General features: G+C 38.1%; 2 protein-coding genes across 3 annotated transcripts in view; both read right to left on the bottom strand.

Annotated features, from left to right (window-relative positions):
- LOC146453506 (uncharacterized) overlaps window positions 1–17313 on the bottom strand; it is a 38958-nt gene extending 21645 nt beyond the window's left edge. For both annotated transcript variants that reach the window (XR_014859506.1, XM_085096675.1), the window contains exons 1-12: window positions 16938–17313; window positions 12732–12830; window positions 11550–11653; window positions 10611–10703; window positions 8857–9103; window positions 7711–7831; window positions 6376–6515; window positions 5756–5983; window positions 4215–4510; window positions 2930–2999; window positions 1932–2002; window positions 996–1121 (exon numbers count right to left, since the gene is read on the bottom strand). Coding sequence is in view for 1 of the 2 variants with exons in the window: in XM_085096675.1 (XP_084952801.1) it covers window positions 996–1121; window positions 1932–2002; window positions 2930–2999; window positions 4215–4510; window positions 5756–5983; window positions 6376–6515; window positions 7711–7831; window positions 8857–9103; window positions 10611–10703; window positions 11550–11653; window positions 12732–12830; window positions 16938–17059 (1717 nt within the window). In the remaining variant the exon portion in view is untranslated. The remainder of the gene's footprint in view (window positions 1–995; window positions 1122–1931; window positions 2003–2929; window positions 3000–4214; window positions 4511–5755; window positions 5984–6375; window positions 6516–7710; window positions 7832–8856; window positions 9104–10610; window positions 10704–11549; window positions 11654–12731; window positions 12831–16937) is intronic.
- The window catches only part of LOC146453503 (glycine amidinotransferase, mitochondrial-like), a 161570-nt gene that overhangs the window by 107322 nt on the left and 28320 nt on the right, over window positions 1–25928 (bottom strand). The window lies entirely within an intron of this gene.

Below are 25928 nucleotides of genomic sequence, written 5' to 3'. Positions count from 1 at the left end.
AACAAACCACCGTTTCCTTGCATTTATTGCCTAAATATTAGTCTAAATGCACTTATTCGGTTTAACTTTCGTTCTATTTCTCCTGAAATTATCAGCCGGTTATGGTTTCTAAAACTAGGTAATATTGCTCTTTTTCATGGAGGTGGAGTGAAGAAACAGGCGCCGGTTCGAAACGTGGTTTGTGTCAACATGAAACTTGTGCCCCAAGCAAAGATAACATCATCTTTCTTGATTAAAATAGGAATTTTTAGAGGTGCTTAAATAAAATCTTGCTTAGTAACAAAACAGAAATGCACTCAGCTTTAGCTTTGTTGGGGTATTTTTCAGTTGGGTGTTACAAGTAACTCACATTTGCTTTGCAAAGTGATTATGTCAGAAAAACTTGTGCCAAAGTCTCAACCAATTATTAGAAGTCAAACCAATAAAAATTGTGAATAGCATGGTGTGACTTGCTTACAGTGCACACACGCTTTCCAGTAGTTAGTTAATAATTACCCTACAAAATTGCGTGAAATATCAGCTAAAATCAGGGGATATTCCACTAGCCGCCCATGCAGTCATTGTTAGGAGACTTGTATTACATCCTCCCCATCCTCCCCAGACCAGTCCCCTAATAATGACTGCGTGGGAGGCAACGCTAGCTAATATTCCACAAGATTGAGCTAGATTGTTTAACACATTAATAACAAAGTACACTCTGGTCCAGACGATCTTCATTTTGCCATTTTTCTCCCCAACACACGGAATTATGTATATCGCAGGATATCTGTTGACTATGGACGACGAATATTCAGTGCACCATGACCATATTTGGGCAGTGTTACATTATGTGTTAAATAATAACGCCTGTCATATGAGTTCTTTTTAGTTCTGATTTAGTTCACTTAATAGCGTTTGTGTTTCTTGTGATTGGTTTGAGAGAGTGGTGAAAAAAAAAAAGAGATCAAAAGAATCTTCTTGAAAAGCTTGAGGTGATGAAATGTAGACATTCTTACTGTCAGCACAAGATGGCAGCATAACACCTGCGGGACAGTCACACACACCAGTAACAACATCACATGGTGCGCCATGACAGCTACATGTCTTATCACAATTGTTACCATAGAAACCAACTGTGCACTCTGTGAAGCAAATCAAAGAGGACAAGATTACATTCTCACTACATGGTTTTATACTTTGCTAACGTGCAAAATGATTACAATAGTCAAAAAACCATCATTACATTATCTGCAAACTTAAAGTCACCCCTTTCAAAATGTACTGGCAGCTGGTGATTTTGCAGCGTTCAGATGATGATTTGTTGCTTTGTTCACACTAATAATCACCAGGCTGTATGTCAACTGTTTCCATGCAGGGATTTATATATTAAGATGTATGCCAAATTAAGAATGATCTAAATCTGACTTAACATTTCACACTGGGCTTTTATCAACCCAACCCTTCCATAGCTGATACACCCAACTTACAAAAACGTTTTTTTTTTAATGAAAATATGGGATTTATTAATAAATTGTTTGGAAAAATGCCTACTTGCATGATTTACATGATGAAAAATGCCTACTTGCCAAAAATCAACATCTTATGGCAAATTGGGGGTGAGATAATAGAATTGCTATACCCCGATGACTCCATACAAATCCTTCTAATTTCGTTTCAGTTCTCCATGTTAGAACTGAGACAAAATTGGAGGGATTTGTGCGAAGTCATCAGAGGGTAACAGCTCCAATATCCCACCCATAAATTGCCATAAGATGCTGATTTTTAGAAAGTAGGCATTTTTCATCCTGCTTTTTCCGAACATCTAAATATATTCCATAATTTCATGAATTCATATATTTGTGATGTCACAGTTTAGTAGTCCATTCTGAAAATGTCTTCACCTTGGCCCTTACTGTAAACAGCAATACATTCTATTTCTAGTCATGTCTTACTTATCTGCTTATCACAGTGGAGGCCTGTAAACCCACTCTTGCAGAAACACTTTCCTGTTATCTTATGGCATCTGAAACATCAGCCACAACAAGAAGATTAACAGTATAATAAAATCAAATAAAAGTTACAATAATTTGCAGATCTGTCCAACATAAGCTAGTCAAATAGTAGAAGACAAAAACTACAAACTCTTAAGGACAGACATAAAAAATAACGCATCAACCAGCAGCTTCAGAAGACTATAAAAGGTAACCAGAGCACAGAAGTACATGTACATTCAAAAGCTGAAATAATAATAATAATAATAATAATAATAATAATAATAATAATAATAATAATAACAATAATAATAATAATGATAATAATATTTATTTATATAGCGCAAATTCAATTATACAGTTTTTAAATGTACCTCACAAATATGAGCTGTACATAATACTAATGAATAATAACAATAAGAAAATCAAATCCAAATTTACATATAAAATTAAACTAACTTAATGTATGAAATTATGGTACTAACATACAATCATAAAATGGGGTACAGTAACGTAATTGAAGGGCTGAAGGCATAACCGTTGTAAGTCAAATTTTAGGTTGATTATTCATTTTGCAGAAAAAGTATAAGAACTTTTCCAAGTGGCTTCCAATTAGTTAGAGAACAATTATGTTTTGGATTTTTTCCCACTAGTTTATACTAAGTTTAAAACAAGAAATGAGGCCAAAATATTTAGTCAGTGTCATTTAACCAGCAAAAGAAGAGAAAGCAACAACAGATGTTTGAAGTGAAAACAAAAAAAAAAAACCTTCTTTGATTAAACTGAAGGCCACGTGCAAAACTTCAGACAATTTTTAAAAAAATTGGCCTAAAATTCCACACAAGATGGTAACACTTTCAGCCCTTCAATTATCAATCAAGTACATGAAACTGGCAAACAGCATGCATATTGCAAACTAAAAATTGACCATGTAGGTTTTCATGAGTCAGCACACTCACCGCTCAGTTTGAGTTTGATTGCAAAGACAGGTATTTATGCAATTGCTACCAAAGGTCCAGTCATCACATACTTAAACAGAAATGGGAAAAGCGCAAGGTTAATAAAAGTCTGTCAGTAAAATGAAGCTTCCTAGTTTTATTTCTTTAGAGTGTGCTATATTTCATATTGACCATAATGTTTATTGCTTATTTTTTTTGACACTGTAAATGTAAATTACAAGTAATAAAGGTAAAATAAAGCTGGTGAGGAAGCCCATGAGAAACCACAAGGCTTATTAATTAGTTCAAAAAGAATTTCTCTGACTGTATAGAAGGATTGGCGAACAGTAATAACAAAATGAAGGAACAAAACACTCCCAAATCAGAGATGTTTTTTGCATCATTAAATGTACCATTAAAATTATTATCACTTTTCAAGTTTTAAAGACCTGCTTCCTTAGCCTCATATAAAATCCCCATCTCAAATAAGAAACAGTCAGTTTCTGTTCCATCACACAGCATTATTACATGACTGTGTACTACAAGTTTTTGCAGGTGATTGCCACTTAGGAATCAAGAAAGCAGCTTGCACAAGTTACATATTTTAGATAAATACAAACTATTCTCCACTCCACAAACTATGGAGAGGCTGGTAAGATCAAGTGATGCTTGTGGGATTATTCCAATCGGTGGTGCAGGTGATTATAGATGCACTTTTATTCATTTCTTGGCCATTGTTGTTAGTTTTCTATGGATACATTGTTGTTATATTGTAATTAATATTTAGCCCAAAACCTCCTTGAAAACTACTTTGTGAAGAAGATTTCTAGTAAAATATTGATTATTTCATTTAGATGTTGCAAAAGAGTCTTTTTTTAATCATGGTGCATACTTATTTAATAGTCTTCCAATGAACATTAAGACTTTGTCTCCAATGGAATGTTTCCAGGCTATTTCCGCTTTTTATTCTTAGGTTATCCTTAGAACATTTTTTAAAATCTAATTTAATTACTATGTGAATACCATTCTCTATAAGCTTCTTATTATTATTATAATTATTATTACTTGAAAAACAATTTTTGGCAGACAGTTGCAAAGGAAATATTGCTTTAGATGAAAAATACAATACCCTAAGTAAGTGGTGAGAATCTATATGTCATCTGTGTTATATCTATCTGTCTGCCTTAACAATCCCACAGTCTCTTGCCTGTACCAAAACTCCTCACAGTTTCTGGAATGGGGAATTGAGTTACCAGCCAGCATGCTGATGAATGTTAAGATATTCACACTGATGAACATGACTTACACAGGTCGCAAATCTCTCCTTGCCATTCCTTCACACATGTGCAGTTGCCGTCAACTGGGTCACATGATCCACCATTTTGACACCTGCACTTTGATTGGCAGTTCTTGCCATAGTATCCTGCTGGACAAGGGTTGTTGCACAGGACACCAATCCATCCTGGCAGACAGTCACAGGTACCATCCTTCTTATCACACGTTGCATTGTTAAGACATTGGCATTTTCCTTTGCACTGAGGACCAAAGAAACCTTCTCTACAAGCCAGCTTGCAACGATCCCCTTGAAAACCAGGTTGACACCTGCAGGAAAAGGTGTCAGAAAATTAAAAAGATGAAAATTTAGCCGTATACACTGTAAGTTGTAACTCCTCTGGATAAGTCACAGAGTGCAAGTCTTGACAGCAACAAAGCAGCAAGTGCCCCATTCAGGAAAAAAATATTGTTGACATGTTAGAGCCACCTATTTCCATTACTAGTACAGTCAAACCTCCCCTTGCGACCACCTCCTGTAAGCGACCACTTCTCTTGAGTGACCTCTTTTCCAAATTACAAAAATTTTCCCAGTGAATTCACTAACCTCTTGTAAGCAACAACCTCTCGTAGGTGATTGTGACCACTTTTAGAAATGACAGTTTGCAAAATTTTCTTTTGTTTTTAATCTCCTGTATACAACCACTTGTCACATGTGTCCTCATATCTATCCTCAATTGGAAGTTGGACAATTTGCCTTTGTTACATTATGACAGCTATGTTTTAGGGGAATACAGGAGACATGAATCATTTATCAGAGGTACCGGGTTTCCCAAAATAGACTAGTCCCATTCCCCACATTAGGTAATTTATCACAGGCAAACCATCAACTTGGATACTGAAATTCTTTGGCAATATACACTGTAATTTTGGAAAGTTAAAAGCTTAGTTGTGGCTACTTAAGTTATTAAAAGGGTTTAGATGAACACTGGTGAATGGGGTTTATCTCTGAAGTCACCTTATGCTTGTGATCTGACCTCTTGTAAGCAACCACCTAGGCTTGACATTTTGGGTGATCGCTTGCAGGAGGTTTGACCATACATATCCAACAAGACATGTTGTTATCAAGTTAAACATTTATTTTGGTCTCAAACTGAGCCATGATTTGTAGAACAAGCAGTTAACGCCACCAAAAAGATTACAAGGAGCACCACCCCCCCCCCCCCCAATCAATCAAGCATCACGAGCCAGCAAATTATCTCAAGACACTTAATGAAATGGTGTGTGGAAAAGGCCCTAAGTGACTCTTGATCTCATGTTAAATACTCCCCCTTTACACAAGGAAACACAAAGTAATTTGGAATGAGAATCTAGCACTTTATCAGAAGTTACTAAGGGCTATTTTCGAGGCACCCCTTCATTATTATCTCATTGATTATTTTTAATTATTACTTACTATTTCAACCGACCCCTCACATTTGAAGATTACTGCTTGCCTCAAAAATAGCAACAACAATTTAATATATTAAATGATAAAATAATTTAAAAGTGGTCACTTATTATGCTAATACCTACTGGCATCTTCCAGTGAACTGGTTGCAGGTTCCATGCGTTGTACAGTTGCAATGTTTGGTGCAGTTAAGTCCAGCTGACCCAGCTGAGCACGGCTTATCACAGTATGCCCCTGTGTAACCAATGGTACAGTTACATGATCCATCCATTGGTGAACAGCTGCCATTTCTACAGCGGCATTCTTCAGCACAGAAATGCCCATAGGTTCCTACCGGGCAGATATCTTCACATCTGGCACAGATAGGAAGGTTCAGAAATCACAATATTGTTATGTACTATTAGACAGGGAAAAAAATGGAGCAGCGTAAAATGAAAATTGTAAAATGTCATGGGTTTCCAATGCGTATTATAATAAAACCAATAATAACTATTAATCAATAGATAAAACATGATTATATACAGGTATCCTGTGTTATTATAAATAATGTACCATAAAAAGTTTAATATAGGACAATTTGACACATCATGATGGCTATAAATTAAAATTATGTCAAAAAAAAAAAACTACTAATTAAAGCAAAAACAAAAATACTGATAACACAAAACTGCACTATCAGATGACATTTAAACAACTTACTTCAGATTGAGGATGTTTTAGACAAATGGGTGACACAAACATTTACCTATATCCACGATATCCTGGAGCACAAGTACAAGTTCCATTAACATGATTACAGACTGCACCATTCAGACAGTTAATACACTTCAGGGAACAGTTATATCCATAGGTACCCTCTGGACATTTTCCATTGCACAGATCCCCCTTAAGATCAATAAGAACAGCTGTTAATGACTCATCTATTTCTGAATTCTGAGTCAATAAATTTTAAAGGGGTCTGTAACGGTACATGGTGTATATGATCACGTATGTAAACTGAATCTGTGTAAGGCAAGGTATTTAAAGGTAAGGAGTAAAATCACATGTGAGCCCCAGCATTGAATACAGGCTGGCGCATGAAGCTTATAAATAACTACTGTAGGAGCATCGCTACTTCCCCAAGGATAAGCCTGTTCCAGGCTCTTAGTTACAGTGTACATTAAAAGGAGCAAAGGAACAGGCGAGAGGAACAAAGACGATGGGGACTGGCCAGTCCCCTATCTTTTTTGTTCCTCTTGTCTGTTCCTTCGTGTCTCCTGCGATATGCCAAGTGCCTGGAACAGGCTACCCAAGGATGGGATGGGATGCTAGTAGATCACAGGGAACCCCTAGTAGCATGTTATCAGTAACAATTTATACAGTTGAACCGTGTTATTACAAATTAAAACAGTTGGTACCAGAAAAAGTGTCCATGTTATCAAAGTAACATTATTATGCAGGTTAATTTTATTGAAAATGTATGGGGTGGAACCAAGAAAACTGTATGTAATAATGAGGTGTCTGAGTGTTTTAAGTGGTTCTGTAAAACATGGTTCAACTATAAGTAAAACGGAGTGAGGAGAGACCATATATTTTATGGCATAAAGTTCAGGAAGTGCAAGGAAGTTTACAACACCATGACAGAGGCTAGGCCTTGAACCAATGACCTTTAGATCTGATGTCTACAGTGCCAACCAAGCTAGTTACAACCTGCCTGTGTGTAATGCTGATGAAGGCAAAGTCGTAGGGAGTATAACTGGAGTAAGGGTACATGCAGATCGATCCTCTTGCCTGATAAGTGATCCAGTGTAACACAAGAACTTAGCATGGCTCACAGGAAGACCATTTTTTTTCCTTGGTAAATAATGAACTGCCAACTACAGGAAGCAAAATCACTGACTGCCACAACATAATGAAGTCTGATGTACGCAATGGAATATGAAAAATGAAATTTTACCACCTCAGGAAAATTTAAATCTAATTAATGACCACTGAAAAATTACACAAAATATTGACAAGTAGAGTGGCAATAACGGAAACTGATCCTTGGGACAAGACAGGACATTAATCTGATAACAACAGTAACATAAAACTAGAATACCTGCCACCCTGCTGTACAGTTACATTTGCCTGTAATATGGTGACAGTCAGCACCATTAAAGCAGGTACATCTGCTGTCACAGTCCTTGCCGTACCAACCTTGGATACATTCAAGCTCACACCTGAGAAAAATATTCCAGTCAAAGCTTTGATAAGCAGATATAACCCTCAGCACTAAATTCCAGTGTCCATTTTGCAGAGGCAAAGTTTATGGAGTGTTGTACCCTTAAGGCCCTAACAATGATCAGAATCAAATTTCTCCTTGTAATATCAGTGCTTATTCAAACCCTGAGCTCACAAGAATTAAGGATATGATCACCCAAGATGAATTTTCTTGGCATTTTAATAACTTCTCCCCAGTACTTTTCTGAGAAATTATGGGGACAAGATAGGAGAATTTGTTCTTTCATATTAGAGGTTAAAGGGTTAAAAATGTATGTGGCTCTTGTCTTTGTGCCCCCTTGAGAGGTGTCGTCTGTGGAAGGTGCCTGTTAGTAGATTATTGACAGTATGTGTTAATTTAGGGAGGTTACCTGTTAAATGCTTGTTCAGCTAGTATACCGCTGATGTGCTCTCCAAGCATTATAAACTCATTCATTTTTAATAGAAAGAAATTGTCACAAATAATCAACGACTGGAACTTTAACATGCCCATTTCAAGATCAACAATAGCCATCACTATATGGTAGATATGGGGATTAGTTCCGTAAGAACTGTCAATAGTGCTATATCAGTGGGAGACAGTGGAAACAAATGTTCGGTTTTATCACAGAGTTGATAAATAAAGGTAATTTAGCCACCATAATAATTAAGTAAAAGTAATCAGTAAATATTTGTCTTTTTACTTTTCAACCAAAAGCAGTCTAGAAGTCCTCCAATAATTAACAGCTACATGCTTTCGTCAAGGCTTTCTATCCTTTACTGCTTCAGCGATCTATCTAGATGTAATAATGAAGCTTGTTTTCATCCACGAAAGGTTGTTGGTTGTAAGTTGTAAACAGTTTTTTCACTGGGGTGTGCCATGAGGAGTAGTATATTACAGAACTTACACAGACATTCAGCGACTAATGAACAAGTATGAATTGTCAGTGTGCAACTTAAACTTTAAAAAAAATATTGAATTTAACTCATATTTCAATGTACTTACTGTTTCCCTCTGTAACCTGGTGCACATGTGCAGTTCCCTGTAACAGGATCACAGGCAGCACCATTCATACAAAGACACTGTTGTTGGCATCTGTCACCGAAAAAGCCCTGGTCACATGGCTTTTCACAGAACTGCCCTTGCCATCCAGGCATGCAGGCACAAGACCCTGTGCGTGAATCACACTTGGCTCCATTTTTGCACTTACAGTCATGTCTACAATGAGGGCCCCACTTATGAGAAGGACATTCTGGTAAGAAAAGAAATGGATCAAAGATTGGAAGCTATAAATGTACTAAAATGATCTTTCAGAGTTATGAATCAAAAATGCTATGAATTATTTGGCATCAGATGCCTTCAGCAATAATAAATATAATAATTATTCTTTAAGCTGAGCGGGATAGTTGGCTACAAATACATCCTAACACATACTGTTTTTATCATTTTTGCACTGACTTTGTCTTTAAACAAAATAATCAAGATGACTGCAGAGAATGTGGTGTGGATCTCAGTCGGGCGTCGGGGGTTAAAGTGCCCCTAACCCTTCAATTTGTTTTCTTTTGCTAGATTTCCATATCTTTCAAGAACTCATTTTCGAAAAAATGTTTGGGAAACATTGAATCCTTTTGTTTTTACAAGCGCTAGAAGTGAAGACAGTCTTGTCGATATTTTCTCCTATTGTTCGCATTAGTCCCCCACTTGGCCAAATATGGAGCGTGACGTAAGAAAAGGCCATCGTGCAAAAATATCTGAAGATTCGCGGTAATGCTTCAATTGTAAACAGAGAAAATGGTTGAAAATTGTGTGGTTTTTGGATGAAGCAACTCTCGAAATGTAGAGAAAGGAATCAGCATGCATAAGATTCCTTCTGATCATGGGAGGCCTTTTCTTACGTCACAGCTAAGAAAGTGTCGCTTCTCATTGGCTCGTTCCTAATGAGCCCACGAGACAAAAATTTGTCCAGCGGGGCTTAAAGCGCGCAAAAATTTAAAAATTTCAGTAACTTTTAGCGCTCATAAAAAAAAAGGATTCAATATTTTTGGAAAAAAGTTTCGAAAATGAGTTCTTCACAGAAATGGAAATCTACCAAAAGAAAACAAATTTAAGGGTTAAGGGCACTTTAAGAGGCAGTGCTACTGTTCACTACAGCCATCAAATTCGCATGCTACTAATTATAAAATAACCTACTCAATATATATAGCTGGTAGTATTATTTATATGCCAACATGTTACTGTTTTTTTTCCCAAGGCTGTTGCCTTAGAACAGAAACCCCGGTATCCCCTGGGCACCTAAATTTTTGCAGCAGCATCTAACACTTCACATGTTGGGCTCCAAATTTTCGCTTCTGGCCTTGTGGGCTCCTTGAAATATTTGTTAGGGAGCCGCCTTGTTCCTAGTTATTATTTGTACAAATGCGTTATTTATAAAGTAGTGCAGTGAAAGAATGCAAGCCAGGTTGAAGTATTTTGATTCCCATGGCTTAATCACGCATCTCAACTGCTGCAATTTTGTTTTGACAAGAACAACACCTACGCCACCAGTTATGTAGTAGAAAATTATCATAGGAAAAAAATTCTATTTTGCTAACTAGTAAGATTTAAAAATTTCATGTGGGCACAACATCTCCACAAAGCTCACTGTTAAATTTCTCATTAAAATGACAAACTGGTCAAGCCCACTGTTATTATCTTTGAGTCCCTGCAGTTTGTGTGGGGTGAACTCTTAAGACGTAAATAAAAACTCTTAAAGTGCTCACCTCTGTCACATATCTGTCCATAAAAACCAGCATTGCAAGAGCAAGTGTCTGGTTTAGAGCAAGTTCCATTTACACAGGCATTTGTGCATATAGCTACGGATATAAAGATAAAATACTGAACATGAGCTCCTGTGAAAATAAGCCCACCCAGGGGGCTTAAAGAACGGCCAGGCGCCAGGCAAATTGACTTTCTGAGAACACAACCAATTGCCCAGCTAATATTAGCATCCCCATTCAATGCTTTGGTGTTAGTGACATTCATAAATTGCATCTATAAAATAGTACCGATATACTGTGTTTGATTGACAGAAGTCTATCGTCAAGCGTGTGTTGATTTAGAGGTCTCATAGCAGTACAACTGAGAGTTAATCATGTCCATGGCCCATACATTTCAGAACTTATTTTTCAACCTACCCACTGGGCTTATTTATTTATTAGAGCTACAGTGTATAGACATTATCATCAAATGCTTTCGATGTTCAGTAGTGAGCTCACTGAAAGATGGCTGAAGAAATATTAAAGACTTTATACCTGATGGGTCTACCACAAATATATTATTAGTTACAGTATAAGTAATTTTTGTAATGGACATCAATAACACGGGAAGCACTGGCACCTTCTCCCAAGCAAGAGGTTCATGATAAAGTGCTTGAAAATAATTCGGATCCCAGAGTCTCTCCTTGCAACCAACTGCTGGCCAAAGACTCTAAGGACTCTGAGTACGAGATTGTAATCATTGCAACTAATTCCCTCCATTTGATTTTGGTGGAGACTTAGTATAATGAGGATGATGATGACGATGATGATGATGATGATGATGATGATGATGATGATGATGATTGTTATTGTGAATGTCATTTTGACAAGTATTAAAAAATTTTTTCAGACTTTCAGAAAATGTTTAAAACAGTGAAAGCCAACAAACAAATAATTTCTTACCAGTTGGACAGCCTTGCCCTTGTTGCTTCCATCCAGGACAGCAAAAATAAACATTCCTGTATGCCTGCCGTGTGGCTAATCTATAGGCAATTCCATACACTGTTCTGAAAAAGAGAAAAACATAATTGAATTTACATGATCAACTAATCAATCTTGGAAATCAAACTACTGCATTTTTTTCTAGTTCACATAATTAAATTATATATAATGATACAGTCAACTCTCTCTAAGGCGGACACCCTCGGTACCAGATTTACTGTCCGCCTTAGAGAGGTGTCCACCTTAGAGAGAGTTCATGTAAACTGATACCCGAACATCAAAACTGAAAGCAGTGCTTCATTACTTTAATTACAGTGTATAATGTAGTCATGACGGGCCGGCTGTGTCTCTTTTATATATTCCTTACGGAATCCAACACAGTTCATACACACTTTGAACATTGAACAATGAGTTGTTTTATCTGAATGACGGGAAAAGTGACTTTAATATTGTATTAAGACATATTGTAAGGTCTGGTATATTTTATTAAAACCACTATTATCAGATTGCACTAATTTGTCGGAATTTTGGACCTGTTATAAAATTTCAAAAACATCCGGTGTCCGCTTTGAGAGGTTTTTTGAACCAACATGTTGGAAAAAGTGTCCGCTGTCTGCCTTAGAGAGAGTTCAGTTACAGAGAAACAAGTGAAATTCGGCAGGGACTAAATTTTCTGTCCGCCTTAAAGAGGTGTCCGCCTTAGAGAGGTGTCCGCTTAGAGAGAGTTAACTGTAATGATAACTTTTTATTATTCACTATTGCAGTTAAAATACAAGCTTAAAAAATTGACACTACTATAATAATACTATAATATTATTATAGTATTATTATAGTAGTGTCAATTTTTTAATTATTACATACACTACTATAATAAGATCAGATATTTCATGTCACTGCTAACTACATTATGCTAAAGCACCTGACCCATATAATGTCATCTCTTACATGCCTATCAGCAACTGGCTATAAATGTTAAACAACCCCACTGTCCACCTTGCTTACTTAGCTACTGTAAAATGTCCTTCCCCCTCCCCACAGTCTATCTCTGCTGTGCACTGTGTACCACTCCCCCACTACAATCTAGTACATTGCTTTTAAAATATCTGTGTACTGTGAGATGTCTATGCCCACCCCCTACCTCACCTGTATACCTTGCATCGCCCCCACCCCCAGAGTCCACATTTGGTGGTTGACTGTTTCTTCCAGCTCATCTGATAGGATCGTCGGTATGACTGTGAAAAACTGAAATAAAATACTGGGCTATCACTTATTTTTAAATAGACTAGGGTATAAGGAGAATGGTTTGGAAAAATGAATTCTGGGCTTGTTTTGCTTGTCCATCAAAGTAACCAGGGCTCAAACATATTATTGATAACCACAATACGTCCCTGGTCCTTTTAACAGCACTGGTACAAAAACAAGGGCAAGTTTGGGAAGACTTTTCAAATGGAGGGAGTGGGTGGCTTGGGGTAAAAACAACAGAAGAAAACAGGAAGAGTGACAACTACAATCTTGGACAAAACTTTTTGTCGGTCTGTAAATTCCACCACAACAGTGATACATCAACAACACAGAAGTCCCCTGCTCCCCTTCATCCGTCAGTTATGGTGCACCGCTGAGAAAAGGCTAGGTAACAGTCCAGCGGGGACTTGAACAACTGCTACACCACACAAGATTAAGGTTCAAGTCCTTGCTGATGAACCATATTATTTTACACACAGCAAGTCATATCTTGCTTTTCCATGTTTACTTACAGTAAAAAAAGGATTTTAATTTGTCATTATTTGTCATTTTTATTAATTTTTTTTTATTTTTTAAATTTTTGTCTTTAATTCCATTTATTTTTCTTTATTTTCTACTCTGACCTGTGACCTTTGACCTGTGACTTGTACTTTAGCCCTGCTGTGATACTTACAGCATGACTGCTATGCTAATCAACAATGCTTTCCAGTTTTGTATCTTGTTGCGGTCGAACTGTCATTAAAGGCGTAGAACTAAAAGAAGTGCTCTAATAGACCCTATGCAAAAATGTCTGAAATTTTAATATTGTTTTGTCTGCATTCAAATTAGCCTGACTAGCCTGGTTTTTTTTTGTTTTTTGGACTCAAGACCGAGGTTAGTAAGGCTAACTTGAATGCAAAGAAAAGAATATTAAAATGTCGGCCATTTTTGCATAAGGACTATACAGTAGAAGCTCTCATAAGTGACCACCTCGGGAATTTGAAAAAGCGGTCGTAACAAGAGCTGGTCGCTTAAGAGAATAAGCTCTCGTAAGCGACCAATCACTTAAACAATAGAGGCTGGTTACTTATGGAAGTTTTTTTTTCGTTAGGCACGGCAGGGGAAAGTAACCATCACACATCTACTGAGATTAAAACCTAAACATTTATTCAGATGATTGCAGTGTCTCATGTATGGGTAGTAAGTTACACAATGGTTATCAAAGAATGTGCTTATGTGTTATTAGTTCACTGTATATAAAGTGCACATTAATCGTTGCAGTTTGATGTGACATTCTGACTCTAGCACTTGAAGAATAATTCTTAATAGATGATTGTTTTAGATCGAGAATTATGTTGAATTCTATGTACAGTACATCAAACTCTTTGAGTGGTCGCTTAAATTAATAAAAGAGCTTCCAAACAAAGACAAAAAGCCTCTTCGCAATTCCCAATTAAAGTGGTCAGGGTCACTTCTAGGAGTGGACTCGCTTACGGGAGCTTTTAATTAAAGGAGTTCAAATGGCTGAAAGTTAAAACAGGGTTTCATAGTGTCAGTCATAACTAGAGATGCTCACCTAAGAGAGTACTCACAAGGATCTTGCTTTGACTGTATTTGTTTTTATCAAGTTGATAACTAAGGTAATTTGGCCACCTTAATCAGAGCAGATTCCTTCTGATGAAGGGCTACAACTGTAATACTCAAAATGTCAGCTCTTGAATCTCTTAATTACCTTTACATTACTCTGTTGATAAAACCAAATATTGGTTTCCACTCCCCACCGACACAGCACCACATCTTCTTTAGAAAATTAACCCCTTATTTTAAGGAAATTTTGGATCTTGTGTCTTATAGGGGGACTCAAGGTCGACTGACAGTCGAGATCTCGGTCAAGCCTCGGTCGCAACTCAGTCGACACTTGGTCGATAATTTGGGATGACTCGGTAGATGTCGTACTGCTATGGCGGTCGTCGTATCGACCAAGGTGGCTCTCAGCCGATATAGATAGCAATACACCGACCCTTTAGCAACACATCACTGATACTTCATCAATATTTCACCGCTTACCGGACAATAGTATCAGCTGATATATTGGTCAATATTCTATCAATATGTTTTTTCGACACTTCGTCATTATCTCGATCGACATTCGTGCACATAGCGCACCGCCATATCGGTCGTCATATCAGCTGATGGCCAATATAGTAACGACCGATAGTCGGTCAATAGTCTGTCGTTATCTCATTTTATTCTTCCACTGTTGCATCATTTTACCATATTACCGTGTAGCATGAAAATTTTGCGAGTTCTAATTCGCAAAAATTAGTTCCCGCGGAATTCTCGGTATTTGCAATTTTTGCTAACAAGCTAATTGCTTTTTTCGCTTTTCCTATCACACTTTGCTGGTCTTTTCCTTTGTTATTCTTGTATATTTTTGACACGGACTTGTACTTTTTTTATACTTTGCCGTTGCGGGCAAAATCCTCGTTCCTTTTAGTGTCGACCAAGTATCGGCCGATGCATCGACCAATACTTTACCGATGCTTCACCGACGGTTTACTGATATATTGCCGACACACTGCCGATGCTATTGCAACGACTGTCGCTCAATCTCTCGACCGAAGATGATCCAATGATCGGTCAATACGTCTCCTATTCTTGTTTTTTCACATGACGTCATAAAAAACTGAAATTCATAACTAAACACAATTTTGGGTTTTTATCTTCATCACATATAAGAAAATCTAAATTTTCATCGGCTTGCTTGTTTTCAGCAGGATAGCATTCTTTGTTTTGAAAATAGAGCAGTTTGAATTTTAGATTTTTGCGCAGTGCGTGACAGAAGGATTGCTGCTCTAAGCATGTCACGTACATGAAAACATCGATTCGCCTCGTGTTTTTTTTAGGTCTGATCAGCTAACATGTAATAGAAGCGTTAATGTCAATGTGTGAAAGTTCAGCAGAGAGACGAAAGGCTTTGAAATAGCCAAGGTAAACTCCAGATGTTTTTGCTGGTTTCCGGCCGCCATGTTGGTGCCCATCAGACGGGGCACCAACATGGCGTCCCATACTAAACTCTGTAATTTTCCGTGGTACATTTTCTCGAATAACTCAATTAGGAGATATCGCACAGCCCTGTGGCTTTCACACGTTGTTTATGTATCACTCTTCTACAACATATCAATTTCTTGACTTTATCTATTGAATGGTTGAGGATTTTATTTTTTCACTTGTGTGACGATGTGTGAGGTGAAAACAACCTATATAGCGGCCAATGCTCAACCGACAATTGCCCGTTACTCGACCGACAATCGACCGTTACTCGGTGGATGCATCGACTGAGATATCAACCATCAGTTGACTGACATATCAACCATTACCATCAATCAAGGCCCCCCATAAGACACAAGATCCGAAATTTTCTCCCAAGATGACACAGCCATACTATTTCTTCAAATTATGTAAACATGAAATGGTAATCTTCTAGGATTTCTTATTATGTTCCCTTCATTCACCAATAGGTTAGATCACAAAATAACCAAGGCCACTCAATTTTGACAATATTTCCAGTCCAGCCAGTTGAAATGCAAATGGAACGAGTGGAAATATTTCACAACCTTCAAAGTGACCCCACTTTTTATGTTCCAATAAGTTGGAATAAAAATTCGCGGGAAGGAGGAGAGGGAAAATCATCAATTTTGATGGAGGCAAATTAATAGTAGATAGAGAGATACAACGGCCAATACAGGTTATTTGTGGCGCCCAACAGGGTCGTGACTCGCATAATTTGCTCACAGCTCACAGATTTTTACCAGATCACCTTGTTTCATATAAGCTTAAAAGTATTTAACATTCGATCGAAGCTCAGTATCTTTTTCCACCTGCAAATCAACCATCATGAACAAGCCACTTGCCAGATATCAAAATTCAGTAACGCTGAGTTGTTTATAATGTTATCGGGGTCATTACATATTACTGGCCCAGTTGAATTTTCTGAGCCTACAGTAACTAATTTACTGAATCTTGACTGGAGCGAATAAGTGCGCATAAACTGTACAGAAACTCATCATGAACACAATTGTGAAACGAAACTGTGTGACAAAAGCTAGGTTTAAAGCTTACTCTTACCTTTGAGATCTTGAACAAACGTTAGCTCCATTTGCTGCTAAAGTTCCGTCACATTCGTTTGGAAATGCAAGAAGAATTAAGCTTGCTGCACAAGTACAAACCCATAAAAATGAAATGTCCATTTTCCAGTTTTAGAAATAGCTGCTTGAACTAAAGGTCATCGGGTAAACTCGATTGCTCAATTCTCGAAACTGTCAAGATACTGGTTTCCAATCTTCTCAAATTTCAACGTAAATGATAAGCCTACGTGACATCATGAAGAGGAAGAGCTTCAGACTTTATCCAATATCTGACAAGTCGGAGCCACATTTTCTAAAAAAAAAAGAGCTTCAACGAACAAGCTGAGCTGACCTGTCTGGACCATGTCTGCGATACGTCTGCGAATTGCTCGATTATGCGCAGTTTTCGCGCCAATGAAACGCCTCCCGGGAGGGCCAGGGGGGTAGGGGGAGTAGGGTGGGAAGAGTTACACCCAACGAGAATATTAAAGAAAAGTGCTGCAAAATACTGTAGTTTCCAAGATCGTTTTCAAGCCGTTTTATAAAGGAATATTTGTATAACCAGGAGCTTATAACCCTGGTGTATCATGTCAGTTTGACCTGGTTTTTTTTTTTTTTTTTTTTTTTTGAACTTAAAATCTCTCCCGAATTTCCGAGCTGATGGCAAAATTGCTACCTGATTTTTATTCGCTCTCTTACCTACTTTTTTAAATCTATTTTAGACTGCGAGCAGCGAAATTTTGTCTCAGATCACGCGCGTAAAGTGATACCGATCACGTACGGTAAAATTATGCAAAATAGAAAAGCACACAGGGAGGGCGTCTCACGGCTCGCGGCTTGTCCCCTCCCTACTCTCTCTTGATCCATCGTGCACTAGTGAACTTAGATCAACTTATCGAAACTTAGAGGAAGGAAATGACTGCTCCCGCAGTCTACATCCCTTTGAAAACAAATGCAATTAGCTTTCCTTGTGTCACTTAAGTCTTAGGTGACAGACCACTAAAGAAAACGCCCGAGAAAACGCTAGTTCAGTCCAAATTTCTGCGGCAATTTGCATGAACCGAAACGAACCGTCGGGGTGCCCCTGAGTATTCGGTGGTCTTGGAGAGGGGGGGGGGGGCGTCTTCGTCAAAATCAGTGCGTCTCGTCTACTTCTTTATTCTCGGTTTTCACGTGACGTCACCAAATTCTAGAATTCAAAACTGGGAGGCCTACAAAATTTTTACCTTCATTCAAGGAAAGATTATCTAAAAATGTGTCTGTTCACAATTTCTTAGCTAGATGTCGTGCTTCCTTTTGAAAATAGAACAGTTTCAATTTCCGAGTTTCCATCGTGCGTGACATCAGGAGGACAGCCGTGACAGAACTTTTCCGTATCTTAAAAATGACTCTTCGGGTGATTTTCAACATTCTAAACAATTTAAGTTTGAGGAGAAATATTAATCTAAACATTCGAAAATTCACAAGGGAAAACAAACCTCTTTTCTGGCAAAAGTGAACTCCAGATGTTTTTTCCTATTTCCGGCCGCCATGTTTGTGCCCCTCAGAGGGACACAAACATGGTGTCTCCATACTAAGCTCTAAAAATTTACGTGGAACATTTTGTCAAATAACTCGAGTACGGAATGCCGCACAAACCTGACACTTGGACAGATGCCTTATTTATTTATCCTCTATACCATGTCAATTTCTTGAGTTCATTCATGGAATGGTTTCGATTTTTTTTTTCAATGGCGTGACAGTGAAAACCGAGAATACAGCAACCTCGCGGTTGCAGTCAATAGTGGGACATTTTTTTACCTGCGCTCATCACAAGAAATTTGGACAGTCACGTTTGTGAAGAAATGCTTGGGTTTTCCCTATGGAATGTAGGTCGCTTCAAACTTTCGCACTGGCACTGATCATGAAGAACTAATCACTTTTATTTTCGGAGGGGTAAATACGTGTTTGAAAGCGCGGATAAAGGCAAGCTAGTATCTTACAGGGAGCGCGGCCAATGATTCGTTTCTGTCTGAATATCTGTTGGGAAAGACAATATCCGCTTTTCCAGTTCAGCGTGAGGTCACCTTAAACTTTCGTAACGCTGAAAACCTAATCCCTTTGGTTTTCGGAGAGGCAATTCGTCGTCAACCCTATCTAGCCTCGGCTTTTCTTTTCTTGTTTTCTGAGGCCGGATTCCGCCCCAGCCGTCCATAACTTCTCAAATATAAAAGCTTTGACAATAGTGAGCTTACGCAACAGGACGACTGAGGGAAGTGGACGGTGAAATATCGTTGTGTGACCAACATGACATCTTTATAGGCGATTTTCGACTGAAACTCGTGTTATCTCATCTGTGACAACCTGAAAACCACGAGCGGTAGGAATGTTACAATCTAGAGTCATGAATACTTGGCCGTCACGTTGGTCACACAAGCATAATTTGCCGTCCCATCCTGTTGCGTAAACTCGCTAATGAGACTCGGAGGTAGACTGCAAGCAGTCTGATCTCTTTCTTCTTCTAAGTTGTCACGCGCGCGCGATTTCTAGCGAGCCGCGAGAAACGCGGAGTATAGACAAAGATTTCCCTTTGAGGTCCGCAAGGAAGTGATGACGTAGTATGACGTGTAATAACGTCATGATTGAGAATTGGAAGCCATCTTAGATTTCTAGGTCTTCCCAAAACTTCAGGAAAGCGCCGAAATTGACCAAAAAGTAATTAACCAATAAATTTCGCTAACTTGAGCCAACAAACGTAAACCCTACAGAAAGACAAGTATTTTTTCATTTAAAAAAGGGATTTTTCCATTTTCTGAAAAATACTGCCTGTCAAAAATCGGTTGCCATGGCAACATATTCATTCTTCTGGCGCCGTTTTCACCAGTGACGACAGGGACGACATAAGTACAGGCACCGTTTCGTCCGCCATCTTGCTTAACATTGAGGAAACTGAATTTTTCTTTCTTAGCTTGAACGCAACTCCTACCAATTTGGTTCCCGGGTAGTTGGCCGTTTCTGTAGAAGTTGAAAGAGTTGAAATAATCGCGAAGAAGCACAAACGAAATAAAGTTATATTTCAAGTGACGTTTTCGTTAGTGTTTGTTTGGTGACATTCACGGACTCCAGATGTCAAGAACGCGTTTGTGAATCGGTTTTGATTGTGAATTGTGAGCCGCAAGTATCGCACGCATATTCGACCTTCCCTGAGTGGGAAAGAGTTTGAATCAGAGCTTGAAACTTTGAGCTTTTTTCTTCATCTTTCGAGATATGAGATTTAATTTAGAGAAAATTACATACCAGAAACACTTTTATTTTAATGAAAATAAGCATTAGTTTCAAGACCATTTTGAGTAGCCAGCGAGTTTGGAATGTTTATTGTATTTATCTTTTTGTGGGATGGTTGGTCTAGGTTTGTGTAAAGTTTCACGTTCATTTGGTTATTTCACACCGTGAACGGGGCTTCGTCCTTTGACCTAAATTTTCGCGGTTTTCATCGGCCCATGACCGCATAAAGGCTGCATTTCAAACTCTTGCAATTTTCTCTATTTTCTCGCATTGTGGTTCTACAACTGTCAAACAAAGCATGATTCCTTCGCCAGGAACTCTCCACCGTTCGAACTGTCGAGTGCTTCTTAGTATTTATTCTTTCGATTAACCACTTCAAAGGGTAAATTTTAGTTTTGAAAACGGCATAGTTGAGTCTACAACATGTAAACAATATGGCCGCCACCATAGTGGACAAAAACATCCTTTCTTGAATAAATCAAATGATGATTTGACGTCACACGAGTAGGGATGAGGGGCATTTGATTGGGCCTTTTTTGTTGAAGACAATCAGAACAATACATCCCTTCTAGGAGAGAGAGCAAAGTTTAATGAATAAACTAGAACTAACCAAGGGTTAGGAAGTGCGGGCCAGAACACTTTTGAGTCGAGGGATTTTCAATAAAACTTTTGTTGAGCATTGAAATTGGTTGGCCATCACGTTGGGTAGTTATCATTAAAAACCTGCATGTCTCTGTTAAAGATGATTTTCAGTCCGTATACCGTACTACGCAATCTTAGGGTTTGTTGTCAATATACGTTACACCTCTATAATAGCTTACATAAAGTTTGTAAAAAACAGGCGAAATTTACCAAATCGAAAGTTGATTTTATTTGTCCACAACCATTTACAGCAATATGGCTTACAATATCTCATTTTAAAAAGTGTATAAAATGGGCTTCTCAGAAAAAAATTAAATCCCATCATAAAAACTCAGCACTTTTATGAAAAAAAATCTTAAAATAACAAACTTAACCAAAACATTTTATTACATCTGAGGAAAATGTGTTTTTTTTTTTTATCAAAGTGATATGTAATTGTAGAAAGAATTGAAAAAGAAAATGATCCCTCTTGTGTCAGCAACATTTCCTGAAAATTTGGATAGAAAAGAAGAAATCTAAATTAGTTATGATTTGTTATTTTCCCGTGCAATCGCATCAAAACACAGTCAAGAAATGCATTTCTCCAAGGGAACATACTTAACATCTGATCAAATTACGGGACCAATTTCGCTTGGGCAAATAAAAAAGATGCTTTCAGCAAAAATTATTGAGCTTTTTACCAACAGATACGAATTCATGATCAATATTCAAGAACTAGACGAAATATTAAACGCAAAAAGGTAACCTGAGGAGTATATCTTCGCATTCAAAACCATGTGCTCGATGGCGTCGCTTCAGCTCCGTGATCGTAAATCGAAACATATCAAACGGTTCCTTCAAAAAGTGAAAGTGGTTTACCAGAAGATTTAACCACCCATAACAATAATCAGTATTCAATATACTACAACTAACCTTAAAAAATAACCTGCAGCAAATCCAATTGCGCTCGAAGTCCTCGAAGCTCGCCTCAACAACGTCAGCACGTTCAAAGTCGTCGAAGTAATAAAAATTGTAAATCTGCGCAGCGTAGTTAATAAATGTGAATTCAAAAGTTATAAAATAGACGCTGAAAGATAATTCGAAACCGACGTTTCGGCAATGCTGCCTTCTTCAGGGTACAAAACTATACTGTTGAAAAGTTCGTTAAAGTTACTCACATGCCTAAATTCATAAAAGCGCGCGTGCGCGCAACATACGTGCTAGCGCATTCCGGCGCGCGTGCAAGTAAAAAACGAATTTACGCAAAACTAAAGTCCTGATTCATGCCACTCGGACTAACAGTTCCATATTTAAAAATGAACCGCATCTCCTGCTTCTTTCGGTATTGTTGGTTGGCTAGGCATGCCCTCAAAACTGCAACCTTTAGATCTTCGAGTGCGTGGTTCTCTTGGTTGAAATGGGCGGGTACAGGAAGGTCATTTCTCCCGTTGATGACATCCCTACGGTGTTCTCTGAATCTGTCCGCCAACCTACGACCAGTCTCTCCGATATCAACCGTTGATGGGCATTTGGTACATGTCAAACAGTAAACCACGTTGTCCGTGACGCAGGAATAATTCCCTGTGACATTAATCTGCCCTTTGGGTGTTGTTATTGTGGGAGACAGATTGACGTGGCGACATGTACGGCAAACGGTCCTGTTACAAGGGAAGGTTCCTGGCGGTTGGTTCGAAGAGTTTTGAGGTAGGCTGCTTCTGACTAGCAAATCCTTTAGATTCTTTGCACGCCTGAAAGCCTTCAGTGGTGGTTTATTGAAGATATTGGCGGTCGCGCTGTCCTCATGAAGGATCTGGAAGTTTCTTGACATGATGTTAAGTGCAGCCAGGTTGCTTGGATGGAAAGTGGTAACAAATGGAACTCGATCGATAGCGGTGTTATTTGCTAAGACACTGTTCAAAAGTTCAACCCTCGATTTAGTTGATGCACGTTCTCTTCCCCTTTTAAACTTCCTTCGATCCATGTGACAGGAGCTTGGATCCTATCAACCCCTTTCCCAGACCCTAGAAACGAGATTGGGATCCCATGTGACAAACTGTTCTAATTGACACATTTTTCGCATTGTGATCGTTCTTAGTTGAAGAACAAAATTTCAATTTCCAGTTTCAGCGAGCTGCATCCTCGTTCCCAGAGCCTTCGATCTTTTGGTCAGCGGTTCATTAATTAAAAAAAAAACGTTGGGGCTCTGGGGACGAGAATGAGCGAGCTGTTTCAGCGTCTCTGTTATAAACGTGGCGCGCACGCGTAATACGCAATCCGCTGGTCACTGTCAAGATTAGGGTTGCAGGCCTCTCTTGGGCCCGCAATCAATGTGCAGATTTGAAACTACGAGGAAGGAAAAAAAAAAGATGCCCGACCGAAAACTTGACACGGTCTGCCCTGCGGCTATCCCACGTAATGATCGGACCTTATCATATATAAAAGCCACATTTCGATGACAAAAACCGTCAATGTTATCAACTTCTATATCTTTCTCATAGCCAGTGTCATAACTCTCTTCTAAATCCAAATCATCCATCAAATCAGATAAACCACTTTCACTCTCAACCATTTTTAAAAATATTAAACTAAATTATAAAGTAAAAAATGCCACCTTTTAGACAATAAGATGCCCCTAATGGCATTTTCGCGGGATGCGTAATGTGGCCTCATTTACAGTCGACTCCCGATAACTCGAACCTCCAAGGGAAATTGAAAAAGGTTCGAGTTATCGGGAGTTCGAGTTATCGAGGGTAAAATTATATAGAAAATGACCTGAAAGGAAAGGAAAATTGGTTCGAGTTAGCGCGAGGTCCGAGTTAGCGAGGGTTCGAGTTATCGGGAGCCGACTGTATTCCCATTGCATGCTTCGCAGATTTTTAAAACTATCCTAGCTAATGGGATAGTTTGAGTCACAAAGATAGCGCAATGTTAACGTTGTTTCCGTTTTGTATTCTGGTTATGTAATTTCAATAAAAGTGTAAGATTACAAATTGTTCTCGTTTCACAAAAAAAAAAAATAAATAAACAGAAAGAAAAACAGGCAAAAAGCTTTCCTAAATGAAAACTTTTAGTTTAAATTGACATTCAACTTTTAATCTTTTTTTTCAGTGGATTTCCAGTAACGTTTAAGCAGCAATTCGCCAAAGTGATGTGATGTGTGTTTTAGCGTATCAATGCATGCAATGACCTTTTCTCCTCGCATTGTGGTTCTACAACTGTTTCGAACTGTTAAACAAAGCATGATTCCTTCGCCAGGAACTCTCCAATTTCCACCGTTTTAACTGTCGAGTGTTTCTAAGAAGTTATTTTTCGATTACTGCTTCAAAAGGGTTAATTTTAGTTTTGAAAACAACATAGTTGACTCTAAAACATGTAAACAATATGGCCGCCACAATGGTGACAAAAACATCCCCTCCAGGAGACAGCAGAATTTAATCCAGGTTTAATGAATTAATCAAATGATGATTTGACGTCACACGGGTAGGGATGAGGGGGTCCCCTCCCTCATGATATACGCGTCGATAATAGCATTTGATTGGGTCGTTTTTGTTGAAGACAATCAGAACAAGAGATCCCTTCTAGGAGAGAACACAGTTTAATGAATAAATTAATGTGCAGATTAATTTTGAAGCTACCACGAAGAAAAAAAAAAGCAGGATGCCCCTAATGGCATTTTTACGGGATGCTTAATATGGCTGTGACGTGGATCTCTCCCTTGTGAGGCACGATTTAAAAGGGAACTGTACAAAACCCTTCCCGCAAACCCACTAAGTAATACAAGACTAAGTAATACAACAAATTTAATTAATTTAGTATACATAAACGCTTAGTAAACACAATAAACGGTAACGTAAAAAAACTCTCTTAACCTAATTAATTATCTTAAACTAAATTACTTATTTCAGTTCAGTTCAGTCCTTCCTTGTTCTTGAAGTCTTCTACAGGCACAAACAAATTGCTACTTCAACCACTCGCATAAACAAACCGCACCAACAACCGTTCACACAAACCTCTGCTTCTTCTCTTCTGGCGCCTTTTCTCTTCTTTGTTCCCGTCTTGTTTGACTCCGCCGCACTCAGTTTTAATTTCTATGCACACGCCTTGAAATCTTGTTCACTCGCCGCCGCTGACAAAAGGGTTTATGTCAAGGAAAACACGGCCGGCTCCTGCCAATGGCTCTTGACAGTGACTTGAACAATTTCGCCTTCGACCTTGCAATACAAACTTTTTTGCTTCTCCTTACTTCTTCTTACTTCTCTGTCCTTTTTCTCCTTCCAAGAATAACAACCAACTACACAACAACAACCTTGACCTCTATTTAAATACTGTACACAATTACGACATTACAAAGAAGATTCCAGAAAACGCTAACTACAAGATGTACAATAAATGCTGATTACACAATAAGATACAAAATATACGGTAACGGGAATAATAATAGTTAGTTAGATTACATTGAAATTTACAATACTACACACCATTTTCTAAGACAATAACTACTAATATACTAGTGACATTTTTTGACTGATAAAAATACGACGAATTAAGACTACAAATAATTAACAATAAACCTAACGAATTTAGATAATGAACTGAAAAGAAACGACTAAATTTCTACATGCAAACACGAAACATGAAAATGCAAACATGAAATGAAAACAACAAAAACATGAATAATATGAATTTTGTGACAATGGCCTCATTTATTCCCATTATATGCTTCGCAGATTTTTAAAACTATCCTCCCGTCGCAATTGAAATGATTGAATAGTTTTATTCAGAAAGACTGCGTGATATTTTATCGCTGTGTTACTGGAAATCATATCGGAAATTACTTTCTGATAACGTCATAACCCTGCTGGGCAACACTGACAGATACAGATAATGGGATCTGACTCACGTTTACTATTTAAAAATAATCAATGTAGAAACGGTTTCGGGCTCCAAATTAAAGGTGAAAACATAAGGATTAAAGCGTCCGTATAAAGCACAAGGTATTCTTCTCAAAAGGTTCCCACTTAGCAATCTAACAACCCAGTTACAAACAAAAACATTCGATGAAAAGTTTTAGTAAAAAGTGACAATCAAACCTTTGACTGTTTTGCTA

Source organism: Pavona decussata, unplaced genomic scaffold (genome assembly GCF_977016875.1).
Source record: "Pavona decussata unplaced genomic scaffold, jaPavDecu1.1 SCAFFOLD_330, whole genome shotgun sequence".
NCBI classification, from domain to species: Eukaryota; Metazoa; Cnidaria; class Anthozoa; order Scleractinia; family Agariciidae; genus Pavona; species Pavona decussata.
The sequence above is the reverse complement of the archived record's forward strand: the minus strand, read 5'-3'. Positions and strand labels throughout refer to the sequence as shown.